The 14101-nt window shown below is 39.1% G+C and overlaps 2 protein-coding genes across 3 annotated transcripts; one reads left to right on the forward strand and one right to left on the reverse strand.

Annotated features, from left to right (window-relative positions):
* Positions 1–216: 216 nt before the first annotated feature.
* Positions 217–12643, reverse strand: LOC141379251 (uncharacterized). Its single transcript, XM_073933316.1, has 2 exons — positions 12602–12643; positions 217–5996 (listed from the first exon to the last, which is right to left on the reverse strand). The coding sequence occupies exon 2, from the start codon at positions 5098–5100 to the stop codon at positions 4204–4206; it is 897 nt and encodes a 298-aa protein (XP_073789417.1). The 5' UTR covers positions 5101–5996; positions 12602–12643; the 3' UTR covers positions 217–4203.
* LOC137488657 (uncharacterized) lies at positions 6434–12607 on the forward strand. 2 transcript variants are annotated; one of them, XM_073933315.1, is made up of 4 exons: positions 6434–8388; positions 9172–9303; positions 9450–10231; positions 10391–12607. In XM_073933315.1, the coding sequence occupies exons 1-4, from the start codon at positions 8304–8306 to the stop codon at positions 10805–10807; spliced, it is 1416 nt and encodes a 471-aa protein (XP_073789416.1). In that variant the 5' UTR covers positions 6434–8303; the 3' UTR covers positions 10808–12607. The 2 variants fall into 2 exon arrangements, with proteins under 2 accessions (XP_073789416.1, XP_068071750.1); XM_068215649.2 differs by having other exon boundaries at positions 9450–12607.
* Positions 12644–14101: the final 1458 nt, after the last annotated feature.

Below are 14101 nucleotides of genomic sequence, written 5' to 3' on the forward strand. Positions count from 1 at the left end.
GATTTCTGCTACAACATTCAGATGATCAAGTCAGAATTTGGCATCAACAACACAAAAGTGTGGATTCATCCTGCCTTGTATCAATGGTACAGGCATGGGCGTAAATCTGATTTAACAGTAGGGGGGGGGGGGGGGGGAGAGACAATAAATATAAAATTTCTTTCGAGCATTTTTTTGAAGGGGACACAAATAATACAGCCGAATTTAACTAATAAAGATATGTACCCGCAGTTTCATTATAATTATTAGTATAGTATGGAGAATTTATTATTATGATTATTCTCAAAGTTTTTCTCAGGTTCAACGACAGCAAATTTTTCTTCAAAACTATTTGTTTTTGTTTATCTAACTGAGGTTTTAATTTAACACTAATTCGAGTGTATCTGAATCCCTGCAGACAGCCGGTCAGAACTGTGTACTGTATGTACTGGATGTACTTCCTCGAATTTCCCCTCTGGCCATAGAGCTCGAGGGAGCTGAGGATCGACAATCATCACTATTTCCCCAACCTGCAGGTTTTCCTTTTTTGCTTTCCATTTCTGCCGAACATGGAGACTAGGCAAATAGTACTTAAAAAAATGCCTCCAGAAGTGGTTGGCTAACAGCTGGCTGTGTCTCCAATGGCGTCGGCTTATCACTCCTGAGTCCTGATACACCACCTGGGGCAGTGAGGCATCTCTGCGGCCAATGAGGAAGCAGTTGGGAGTGATTGGATCTACATCAGAAATGTCTGTTGATATGTAGCTGACCGGTTTTGAGTTAAGTATCCCTTCAATCTCGGTTAAGACTGTTCTCAAAACTTCCTCTGTCACAGTCTGTGCCCCTAGTGTAACTTGGAGGGCTGCTTTAATTGAACGTATTTCTCTCTCCCAGCATCCATCGAAGTGGGGTGCTCCTGGTGGATTGAAGACAAACTTAATTTGTTGGGAGGCAAGATGACTTTGGAGCTTGCTGTGCAAGGCACCAAGAGATTCCTTCAACTCTCGTTCTCCACAGTTTAGAGTTAGTGCCTTAATCACTTAACAACTCGTATGGCTTTCCTCGTCGAGCAATAAAACGTCTTAAGGCCATTAGGAATGAATCAGAATCTATACTGGCCAACAGATCTATATACACTGCCCTGGTCGTGAGGCACTTGAATATTATACCCTACCTCTTCTCATTTCTCAATCCGATCTTAATCAGGCAAGGTCCAAAGCAATCCATCCATGTTGAGAAGAAGGCAGGTTTAAAGAGCTGTTGTCTTGCAAGTTGTAAGTCTGCCATCAGGGGAACTTCTGGTTTCCCTTTCCATCTACGACACTCTGCACATTGAAGCTGGTGTCTCTGAACTGCTTCACGTCCTCGTAACACCCAATATGTTCTCCTCATCTTTGCGAACACTCGTTCTGATCCAGGGTGATATAGCTTCTCATCATAATCTTTAATAATGAGTTTAGTTGCAGGATGGTGGGAGTCAAGGACTATGGGGTGAATACAGTCCAGCTCTGCTTCTGTGCGATGTCTTAAACGGCCACCTACCCGAATGAGACCAGTGGTAGGGTCAAGTTCGGGAGAGAGAGAAGCCAATCTGCTTGTACCTAATACTGGTTTCCCAGACTTTAGTTGGGCCATCTCAGTAAGGCAGGACTCAGTTTGGATTTGATAAAGAACAATTTGTTCCAGTTTTCTTTGTTCATCAGCACATGTAATGTTGGCCGCCTCGTATAGCTGCTGATTACATGCTTTCATGAACTCAGTCATTGTCTCATACTGCTGTGGATTTGGCAAGGGTGTGACTGTAATTGCTCCACAAAACACAGCTGGCCCTAGTTCGTGCTGCTGCTCTTCAGCAGGCAAGGATGGCTACTCTGGCCAAGTCTCTACAGGCAGCTTAAGAAATGAGGGGCCTTGATTTCACTGGTTACATTTGACTAGGTCACACAGCTTTTTTCCTCTTGTGATACTATCCGCAGGATTGTCCTCTGATCATATGTATCGCAAGCTTGCAGAAGCTGTGAGTTCTTGAATTTCTGCTATTCGTGTTCCCACAAACACCTTGTAACGACAAGAACTTGACAATAACCAGGTAAGTACAGTCATGGAGTCTGAACAGAGGGTTAGGGAACAGATGGGTAATGTGAGCTCTGTGACTAAGACCTTGGAGAGCTGGGCACCACTAAGAGCTGCACATAGTTCAAGGCGAGGTATAGACTGTTGCTTTCGGTGGGCAACACGTGACCTGGCTGCTAGAAAGGCAACTTCAACCTGTCCTTCTGTGCTTTTTGTCCTCAAATAGGCCACAGACCCATAAGCCTTCTCCGATGCGTCACAGAATACATGTACGTCTCGTCTGCTAGTTGGTACATCCATGTCTAGACTGGAGTAGCATCTTGGCAGTGTTATCTTGTCTAGCTCACACAACTCCTTCTCCCATGAATTCCATAAACTGAGCAGATCTTCAGGCAGTTGTGGATTGTCCCAATCACGCTTTTTATCCCATAGACGCTGCACCAGTAATTTTGCTCTTGTGGTGTAGGGGATAATATAGCCAAGGGGATCGTATTCGCTGACCAGGACACAATAAATGCTGCGCATGGTTACTTTAGTGCAGTTCACTTCCCTGTGCTTGTAGTGCAAAGTGTCTGACTGACAGCATCAGAGCAGTCCCAGGGTAGATTCTTGGGTATCTTGCAGTCCCCGACTAAGGCAGAGCTCACAGTTATTTGATCTTCTATCACAGGGAAGGTGAGCGACCACTGTTGGACAATTGCTGGCCCACTGATGCAGTTCAAAGCCTCCTTCATTCAATAGGGCACAGAGCTGATCAACAAGATCTTTGGCTGCATCTTTGGAGGGGAGACTGTAAAGACAGTTGTCAACATAGAATTACTTTTCAATCACTTCCCTCACCTGATCTCCTGGTTGACTGTGGTCTTGTTCGTGTTTTTGGAGAGCAAATGTGGCACAGCAGGGACTGCAAGTAGTCCCAAAGGGAAGTACCTGCCACTCGTACACTTCTGGGGCTTGATCTACAGCAATGTCTCTCCACAAGAACCGAAGCAAGGATTTGACTTCCAGGAGCAGCCTCACCTGATGAAACATCCCTCGTACGTCGCTACTCAGAGCTGTTGAGTGTTCACGGAAACGCAGTAACACTGCTAGCAAGGTGGGACTCAAAGTGGGACCTGGTAGTAGCAACGTATTCAAATTTTGTCCCTCTTACTGAAATGAGCAATTGTACACGACAGGATTCTTGCCATTATGGGTGACCATATGGTGAGGATTGTACCATGATTCTTGTGATTTCTTAGCTTCACCTGGTTGTAGCTTCTCCACATAACCAGCATTCTTGAGTCTCTCAATTTCAGCTTTGTAAGCACATGCCTGATCAGGTGTTTTCATCAGCTTACGTTCAATGCTTCTGAACTGTGGCAGTACAGCTTCTTTAGGCATGTGCAGAGTCGGCATATGTTATATCATATAGCGGTGAAGAAGCATTGGTGAGTATTGCGGCCATGCTTAATCTTGTGTGTTGGGCCTTGAAATGTCCAGCCTAGTCGAGTTCGTATAGCAGCAGGTCCACCTAGAGGGCCTAGACGAACAGGCTCAATTGGGGTCACCAAGTGTGGACAATCTGAGCCATTAAGTAGTACAGGTTGGACTCTGTCTATTTGATGCAAGGGTAGCCCTGCTAAATGGCAGTACCTCTTTTGGAGGGAAGCAACGGGGTGGGATTGCTCGGCCAGTCCAAGTCTTTCTGCTGTAAAAGCACCTTGAATGGAGAATTTTTTTGTGTTTATTACTGACAGGGGACACTGTGAATGAGACTGTTGCCCCATGAAGAACCTGTTGGTCCTGCCTCACTGTCCGCAGTATTAGGTCCTCTGGCTGCCCTTTCAGATTTAATTCCTGTGCTGCGTTATGGAGCAAGATGGTCCTCTCCGACCCGTCATCCAAAACAGCATATGATTTGTCTCCATTGGTAATGATGACTTTGCTCACCTTCAGAAGTACTTTACGGCTATAAACTGGGTGGTCAACATACAGGACTTCCTTGGTGGTGTTAACTCGACAGGAGTTCTCTTTCGTAGCTGTTTCAGTGGAATCTACAGTCCGTTCATTTACGTCATGCAATATACATAGATGTCTCCTGTTGCAATTCTTACAGGGGGATTTTAGGGTGCATTTTGAGGCATGATGGCTGCGTCCGCAACACCAACATCAATTGTTTTTCCGAATCCACGACTCTTTCTGCTCTTTGGTAAGTTCTTTGAAATTAGCGCACCCATTCAAGAAGTGATTGGTATTGTCACAGTAGGGGCAATATGCACTTAACCACCCTTTAAACCTAGCAGATTTAGGTGTCACCTCTGAGGCTTGTGGTTGGCTTATTCTCCCACTCATGGGTTTCTCTGTGCCTAGCAGGATGGTGGTGGGTTTCCTGGCAGTCTTAGGATTACGATACTCCAGCCTTTTCTTGTTGCTGGGGCCTGGTGTGAAACATGAAGTTTTGGCGCCATCATCCTGAACTTGTAGCTCATACTCTAGCCAGTTAGAGAAATCGATGAGGGTTGGTATGGCTACTCTCATAGGGTGTATATATCTCTTGAAACTAGTTCTCAGCTCATGTGGGAGTTTACTTTGCTGTCTTAAAACATGTGACCCACAGTCCAATTCAACATTGCCTTCAGGACCCACCTGTTCTAGCATGCTCACCAGGGAACGTCCTCGAAGTGCAAACAGATTGAAAGCTTCAACATCTCCAGTTCTGATATTGGGGCCATCCATGACCTCAGCGATGTTGTGCAGGACCAACTTATGTGGCTGACCATACATGTTAATGAGAGCTTGGATATTGTCCGTATAAGGGTGTGTTGAGTTGCAATATGAGTCTGCTACCAGCAATGCCTCCTCTAACTGTAGATGATCTGTGAGGATTTGATATCGGAAACGTTCAGATACATCACTGGGTAGGAGATTCTCTAAAGCCATGCGCAACCTTGAAAACTCTCTGGGATCCGATGTTGATAAGAACGGAATAGAAGGCTTAGGTCCTCGGTATGTTCTCTCTAGAGAGTATGGCACTGCAGATGGAGGCACAATCCCTGAACGCTGCATATGGTAGGATTCTCGCTGGTTTGAGTGTGAGGGATAATTGTCTTGGGGCTCATAGTAGTGTATGGGTTCACTATGTGGATGAGGCTGAAGATTAGGAGATAGTCTTGGATTAGGGGTACGATACCTTGGTAGTGCTTGGGGCTGCTCTGCTGATATAGATAATCTCTTATCTGCTCTGTTACCTGCCCAGAGGGGTACTGGGGGAAATCGCTGCCTTGTGTGGGGGACAGAGGCTGGCTATGAACTGTTTCTGGCACATCAGGGCGAGGAGCTGGTAACCGAGCGACTGGTTTATGCTGAATGGCTACGTTTGAGGCTAGCTGATGGATCTCTCGTTTCATAACAATATTCTCCTCTTTAAGACCCCTTAATGCACTTAAAATCTCTGGCATGTGTCAGATGCAGCTACGGAGCTCATCATTCTCTCGTTGCATCTCCTCCCAGGCTGACTGCTGCGACTGATGATACTATTCATCTTCTTCTAACACTCCATGTGTACTTTGCCATTCATCCTGTAGCACCAGATCACTGGTTGGTGAACGCTGACTTATAGGTGTGGAGACACTTCGTCATCACTTGAATATGCAAGTTGCTGGCATCCCCTCTCAGATCCAGTCATACGCACTTGGAAGTCTGCTAGATATGCAGGTGGCTTTATATGTCGTCTGGGGCGAACAGCTGGAGGCTCTTGCTGTGAACGGGATAACATTTCTGCAGTTATTCAGCATCCGACTCGAAGGACCACTTTGTAACTGAGGTTTTAATTTAACACTGATTCGGGTGTATCTGATTCCCTGCAGACAGTCGGTCAGAACTGTGTACTGTCATCTATTCAAAGAAATTCACTCAGACTCCATGTCTCATTCGAACATTTACTGACGAAAAGTTGTGGTTTTCTGAAACAAAACAAAAATAATCTCACATAAGTAATTTTATAAAAAACAATTAGAACATCAAATAACAATACTTATAAATATAGCTGCAAGCACCAATTAAGGGGCTAAGCACTTTTGGCCAAAAGGTGGTGCTGCTCCAGACGTTTTTGAGTACTTTCAGGGAATGGGGTTGAAGATGCATACCATGTTTTGTAATGATATGTGAATGTGTTGGTAAAATATAGCATTTTCGGCCAAAAATCGAAATGGGCGACGCCCAAAATGGCTGACCTGTGAAAATCAGACATCATTCGACTCGACATGCTCTGCCGGATGTAATGAGGTAAAGGTTAAGACAGTATAAGCCAAAAAGCAAGTTTTTTTTTTTATCTCCGGACCACTAGGGGGCAGTGTGCCGAAACTCCGCATATAACCTCAGACCCTATAGTTGTCATACCACACACCAAGTTTGGTGTGAATCGGTGAATGTCCATTTTCGCAAGTCCTACGTTAAATTTGATCGCAAGTTAAACAAAAACGGTTGGTCAAATTAACTTGAATTCCATAACTTTTGGTTGGCATGGTGTGTAGATCATATGATTCAATTTTGGTGAAAATTGGAGAAACGGCCTAGGACGAGTTCGATCAAATAGGTTTTTTGAAAAATTTAAAATAGCGTGAAAAAGAATTTTGATTGAAGCCCATTTGGTTCAAAAGTTATGATGATAAACGTACGTGAAAGTTTGGACAAGTGGTGGCGCTATAGAGTTTGATTTTCAGACTCCATATTTGGTCTGATTAATGTTAATACTGTCCTCTATCATTGTGCCAAATTGCTGCCATTCAAATCTGGTGGAAGAAACGGAAGAAGAGGAAGAAGAAGAAGAAGGAAGAATAATAATCATAATAGGAACGCTAACGGATCCAATAGGTGCCTACGCACCTACGGTGCTTGGCCCCTAATAATAGGAACACTAACGAAAGCAATAGGTGCCTACGCACCTACGGTGCTTGGCCCCTAATTATTGATCACTCAGTGTCATCAACTAAACTATTTTTGATTCACAGTTTGAATGTACAGTTGAAGTCAGAATTATTAGCCCCCCTGAACTATTAGCCCCCGTTTATTTTTTTCCCCAATTTCTGTTTAACGGAGAGATTTTAATTTCTAAACATAATAGTTTTAATAACTCATTTCTAATAACTCATTTATTTTATCTGTGTCATGATGACAGTACATAATATTTTACTAGATATTTTTCAAGACACTTCTATACAGCTTAAAGTGACATTTAAATGCTTAACTGGGTTAATTAGGTTAACTAGGGAGGTTTGGGTAATTAGGCAAGTTATTGTATAACGATGGTTTGTTCTGTAGACTAGTGAAAAAAATAGCTTAAAGGGGCTAATAATTTTGACCTTAAAATGTTTTTTTAAAAAATGTTAAACTCCTTTTATTCTAGCTGAAATAAAACAAATAAGACTTTCTCCAGAAGAAAAAATATTATCAGACATACTGTGAAAATGTCATTGCTCTGTTAAACATAATTTGGGAAATATTTAAAAAAGAAAAAATAAATGCAATGGGGGGCTAATAAGTTTCACTTCAACCGTATGTTGCCTGCACTTTTGCACACATTTGTTCTGCACCTTACGGCTTAATTCAGAATTATTTTGTTGATTTTTATTTATTAAAAAAAATAATTTTCTGTTCAAAGACAATCCTTTAAATTTATTACTGTGGCGACCCCAGATTAATAAAGGGACAAAGCCAAAAAGAAAATGAATGAATAAATGAATGATGGTGCACTCCAGACGTGATTTAGTCCTTTAGTGTTCGAAAAACACTAATGACAATAGTGTTTATGTCTTATGGGAATGGCATGTATATTTGCAGTATGTCTTGCTGGAGGATCACATTAAAGCTTCAAATTAATTTATTATATATAATTTCATTTGATTTATGTCAGTTTTGTGTTTTGAGTTTCACAAAAATCTCTGGTGTTTCATTTGTTGTGCTTCTTTGTTTAGTTAAATTAATTTAGAATTGATTATCTATTTAAAACAGCTTTTGTCCCTTAAATCTATTTATTCAGCCAGTTTTTAATTCATTTTATGTCATTTGGATATTTACTCAGTCATTCATTAGTATTTAAAAGAAAACATTTCTTAGCGTTCAGTCTCGTTGCCATAGTGACATGTTCTAGGGAATAGAACGCGTTCCAAAGTGTTCTTGAAGCCTTGCATCACAGAAAATCTCTAGTGGTTTTGTTGTAGTGGAGTCAAACAGGTTGTGTCTTTGGATTTTCAGCACTTTAATACTTGGAAATGGAAGTTGAAATCTCTTGCGAGATCTCCGAGCGCCAGAAAGAAGCGCAGCAGGGCAATGAAAGGCCTGGGAACGGCACTAATAGTGAGTCATATTTACATTGTGATATGAATATCCAGGGTTTCCTTACATAATATTATACTTACTGTTACAAAATAATGTTTGTACAGTGTAAATGTTTGTACATTATAATAGACAGCTGGTTGAATTCCAGTTTTCGTAAAGAGCTATGTTAACAAAGTCCTGTAAAATCTACAGCAACTCGCAGCAGTTCGCCAGTAAATTACTAAAATCAATTATAGCAAAAATACTGTATCATTTATCTTGCTGTATATGTATTTACAGTATTGTATGGACATCTTTACTGTAAAATACGGAGTAATTTTCACAAAGCAACTTGAAAATACAGTAACAGACTGCTTAAATGTCTTACAGTACAATACAGGCTATTATTGCATTCAAGTGCATCTTAATGAAATGCTTTGTGTAAATGAATGTTGTATCTCATATTCAGCTTTTCTGATTCAACTTTAGTCTAAAGCCTTTAGGAAATTTAAGAATTTACTTTTCTACTAAAAAGGTATACTGAACATGTATATTTTTATATGGTTAGGTGCACTGACCATTTGTGTAACCAATTTTATATAACATGAACATAATAAAATATAATATTATTATAATCAATTATTATTTATCAATGAATAATAATAAAATACAAAAAAAAAGAGAAATTTCATGGTTAAAGTAAATTTGTGGTAACCTTGGTTTAGCTGTAATAACTTTTTAAAATGTTTATGTATTAATATATATATATATATATATATATATATATATATATATATTGTGCAATCATTTCTCTTTTACCAGACGAGGAGAAGGAGAAAATGAAGAAGCAGAAAAAGAAAAAGAAGAGCAGGGTTGGCTCCTTTATCAGAGCTGCCCTAAGATGCTTTTGCTTCGCTCCAAGAAACTCTTCGATCCGACTTTCACCCTCTGATGGTAAATGATGGTTTCTGTATCTAGATATTTTTTAGACTATAATGTTAGAAAAAATCTGTACTTTTACTCTCCTTTATCTGGAGTTTAACAGCTTCTTGAAAATGACTTGTACTATGTGCAAACTGCAATCGTTTCTCTTTTAACAGACAATGAGAATGAGATCTATCAGAATATGATGGTGAAGGTGGAAGAAGAGGAGGAGGTGGTGGAGAAGGAGGAGGAGATGATGAAAGAAGAGGATGAGGTTTTGGAGAAAGAGGAGGAGGTGATTGGACAGGAGGAGAAAGAGAAAGATTACAGAAATGAAGAGAAGCCAGAGAAGGAAGAGAAGCAAAAGAGAAAAAAGAAAAACATCAACAGCCGATTGTCAGAGGAGGAGTTTTGGAGGAGGAAAATGGAGGAGGAGAGGGTGGAGGAGAAAGAGGAGGAGGTCGTGATTGAACAGGAGGAGGTGAAGGAGAAAGAGGAGGAGGTCCTGACTGAACAGGAGGAGGTGAAGGAGAAAGAGGAGGAGGTGGTGACGGAACTTGAGGAGGTGAAGGAGAAAGAGGAGGAGGTCATGATTGAACAGGAGGAGGTGAATGAGAAAGAGGAGGAGGTGGTGACAGAACTTGAGGAGGTGAAGGAGAAAGAGGAGGAGGTCATGATTGAACAGGAGAAGGTGAATGAGAAAGAGGAGGAGGTGGTGACGGAACTTGAGGAGGTGAAGGAGAAAGTGTTGTCAAAGTTCTCGATTGTGCAAATAAAGGAGGAGAAGGACATGATGAAAAGAGAGGAGGAAGAGGAAACAAAATACATTGAAAAGGAGAAGAGGGAGGAGGAGGAGAACATGGAAGAGGAGAAAGTTAAGAAGAAGAGGAGGAGGAGAAGGCCAAGAAGAAATTGCAATGTGGAAGAGAAGGAGATGGAAGGAAAGGAAAGTGAGGAGGTGGAAAAGAACAAGGAGGAGAAAGAGATGAATGAAACTGAAAAGGAGGAGAACATGGAAGAGGAGAAAGTGAAAAAGAAGAGGAGGAGGAGGAGAAAGCCCAGGAATAATTGCAGGTTGGAAGAGGAGGAGGAGGTGGAAGGAAAGGAAAGTGAGGAGGTGGAAAAGAACAAGGAGGAGAAAGAGATTAATGACATTGAAAAGGAGGAGAACATGGAAGAGGAGAAAGTAAAAAAGAAGAGGAGGAGGAGGAGGAAGCCCAGGAATAATTGCAGGTTGGAAGAGGAGGAAGAGATGGAAGGAAAGGAAAGTGAGGAGGCAGAAAACAACATGGAGGAGAAAGAGACACTCAATAACTTTGAAACGAAGGAGGAGGAGCAGGTGAAAAAGAAGAGAAGGAGGAGGAAAAGAAAAAGTAACAGTTTGAAAGAGGAGGAGAAGACAGAAGATAAAATAGAGGAGGAGATGCTTAAGTGGCCCAGCATCAGACCTGTCTCCAGGGCTGAAGCTGCATTGCAGGAGGGAAAGACAATAATATTTTATTTTGGTGGTGGAGGAAAGTTTATTGTTCAATGAAGTTGTGTTGTACAAATAAAACTATGTGTTGTGTTTATAGTTGTCTGTTTTTAAAATTATGAATGTGTCTGATGTTGTGTTGACGATTATTCCCTTGTTTCTTAAAAAAAAAAAAAACCTTAAATATTATTGTCATCTTAAATATTAACATTTTATTTTATAATAGTAATGGGCTTAATATTCACCTACTTTACAAAGTCAAAAAAAAAGTTAAGATTCTCAATATTATAGTATTTTACTTCAATAGCATGCCACAGACTGTTTTTATGGCTAATACTAAGTTGTAACTGGTATGGTTAATGTAATTACATTTTAACGTGAATGGACTCTTACCTTAAAGGTGCCGTATGTACATTTTTGACTCTTCTAAAGCATAAAAATACCATAATATGATTGCAGATATTTAAGAAACATGCCAAGCAATCATTCTTGTTTATCTGTAAAACAATGCTGTAGTCAGATATTCTGCTTTAAACATGTGAGTTACATGCCGGAATGCTGTCTTTGTGTTTTGGCCATTTTACCCACCCAATGCCAGTTTAGCCAAATATTTTTCAATACTCCAGGTTGCCTTGGTGGAAAACTGTGTATTTCATTAATTTATTCAGTCAGGAAGGCTCTCAAAGTGCGCGCCTGTAACCAAAATGCGACCTCTGGTGGACAGTAGCTGACTCCAAAACGAGACACAGATTCAGAAAATAATATAAATATTACGAACGTAAACATTAGGCAAGCAGGTTACATTGTAACCCCGCATCCTAACAACACGCTACTGTGACGACATTTGCAGTGATAAGCAATTTGGCTGTTTGCACCAGACCAAACAAGACAGAAATTTAAATCCAGCCATTCAGAAGTACAGAATATGCACTCACTCATGAAATGGTAAGGTTTATAATCTAATTAATAAAAATTAAACCTCTTTAACAACATTAAATGTAGATGCTGAATCACTGATATGTGTTGGTTCGCACTGAGTCACAGTTCTAAAGTTCAATTTCAGACGGTTTATTTTATTTTCAAGATCTGATGTGAACTATCTGCTGCTGCTTTCAGCAGTATGGCAATAACTGTCATGTAAAATGGCATTCAAACTCACATTGTTAGCATTTAACACTGAATAAAGCACATCAGGTGTACCTGAGGTGATCATTGTCAGTTTTCTGTTATTTAGCTGCAAGAATAGAAGCTGTTTCTAATATATCAATTCCAGGAGTTGGTTAGAACAAAAACTCCTTTTAATATAAAGAATATTCCTTCTATCGCGTGCCATTGCTTTTATATAGAACACAATTTAAATCAGCCTTTAAGCTCGAAAGTCAGACTCGCTTCTGTTGGTCGTCAATCTGACAACCTGCGCTTGGATTTGTTTTGATCCAGGAATTCAATACCTAGTTTAACCACTGGGCGTTAAGCTTACATACTGCATGCTGAAAGTTATTAGATTTGCGGTGTCTGTAGGTTATGTTGAGTATATTTGATCTGAAATGTTTGGCTGAAATGTGGGTAAAATCTATAATGCTACATTACAGTTACTATTTAGAAACTGACCAATGAACTGATGATGAAGAACAGAGGGTGAACACAAGATGATTAACGGCCATTTCATCTATCTATCTATCTATCTATCTATCTATCTATCCATCCATCCATCCATCCATCCATCCATCCATCCATCCATCCATCCATCCATCTATCTATCTATCTATCTGTAAAAATCAACATTTAAAAAAAAAAAAAGCAAAAGCTTAGCACAAATCTTAAAAGAAGCTTGTGATATAGTATGTTTTTTACCTTCTCTGCACCTCCAGCTCCTCTGGTGAAGGGCCATTCTGCACCTGAGGGGTCTGTCTTGGCAACGGGGGACCTGCGGGACAAATATCTGCAATTAACATCACTCTGAAATCTATATGCAAAAAGAAGCTGAAGTCTGATCAATAATGTAAAGTGCACAGGATAAAACCCAAAAGAGTAACAGAAGAGCGGGTTTTAAAGAGAGTAACATCGATCAGGTGCGTTGGACAGCAAGAGTTAATTAGGACATTATATATCAGCCAAAGGGGAAAAGATTATCTGTAAAAACAACTATCAGCAGGAGCTCAAGTTAGCGTAAAGTTGCCAAGCACCAAAACAGAGCTGGTGCCAGTACGGATTACTTTTAAGAGCATTTGGATGAGGGCAACTCTGTCACTTTTACTCAGTATGTACTTTTATTATATGTACAATCATGTGGAAAATATTTCAAATGTGGAAATCCAAAATTTAAACAAAAAGTGCACAGAGGTAGCTTAAATAATGTGTTGGTGATTTTTAAGGTAAGGTTTTCATCAGAATAAACAGCAAAAGTCAGTCCAAGGCACTAAAAAATTGTGGGAAAAAATATTATGAAATATATTATGAAAAAATATTTGTATCCTTACACCTGGTCAACCTGTTTCTGTACTGCAGTTTGGTCGTTTTTAAGTGGACAAAATATAGTAAAACACAAAACTTTAAAATTAAATAAAATATCAAAAAACATTCAACATAAAACAATACTATATGAAATACACAACAAATAAAAAGCATAAAATGTCATTTAAAACATAAAATACATGACAAAAACAAAACATTTACATAAAACAAACAAAATCAACTAGTAAAAAAAGCAACATTTAACATAAAACAATAATGTGAAATACACAAAAGTATCAAATTTAAATGTAAAACAAAATACATCACAAAACAAAGCGATTACATAAAACAAAAAAATATCAAACTATTGATATTGAGAATTGTTCAAATATTAAAAAACACAACACACATCAAAAATACAATAAAAATTAAAGTAAAAAATCTAAAACAAAATACACAAACAAAACATAATAAAAAAAATGCAACATTTAACTTAAAACATAACAAAACAAAACAACTTAACGCACAAAATTTGTGAAACAAAACAAAAATCTGAAAAACAAAATTAAACAAAACAGAAACCACAAAATTGACAAAGCATAACAGCACCATAAAACAAAGAATAAAATAAAAACAAAAATGCTACAAAACTACAAAAAGGAGAATTGTTTTAAATATAAAAAAACAAAAAACACAACAAAAATACAATTAAAAAAATGAAATAAAAAATAAAACAAAAATACACAATAACAAATCATAATAAATTAAACAATGCAACATTTTACTTAAAAAAATAACATAAAACACAAAGTTTGTGAAACAAAACAAAAATGTAAACAAAACAAAATTCAACAAAACTGAAACCATAACATTAAACACAAAAGCATAACAAAAGACCAT

The sequence above is a fragment of the Danio rerio genome, chromosome 20, assembly GCF_049306965.1.
Source record: "Danio rerio strain Tuebingen ecotype United States chromosome 20, GRCz12tu, whole genome shotgun sequence".
Lineage (NCBI taxonomy): Eukaryota > Metazoa > Chordata > Actinopteri > Cypriniformes > Danionidae > Danio > Danio rerio.

Coding starts and splice junctions, on each gene's coding strand:
- LOC137488657 (XM_068215649.2), top strand. CDS start 8,304: ATGGAAGTTGAAATCTCTTGCGAGATCTCCGAGCGCCAGAAAGAAGCG. Junction 8,389..9,171: donor GCCTGGGAACGGCACTAATA/GTGAGTCATATT, acceptor CTCTTTTACCAG/ACGAGGAGAAGGAGAAAATG. Junction 9,304..9,449: donor CCGACTTTCACCCTCTGATG/GTAAATGATGGT, acceptor CTCTTTTAACAG/ACAATGAGAATGAGATCTAT.
- LOC141379251 (XM_073933316.1), bottom strand. CDS start 5,100: ATGCAGCGTTCAGGGATTGTGCCTCCATCTGCAGTGCCATACTCTCTA.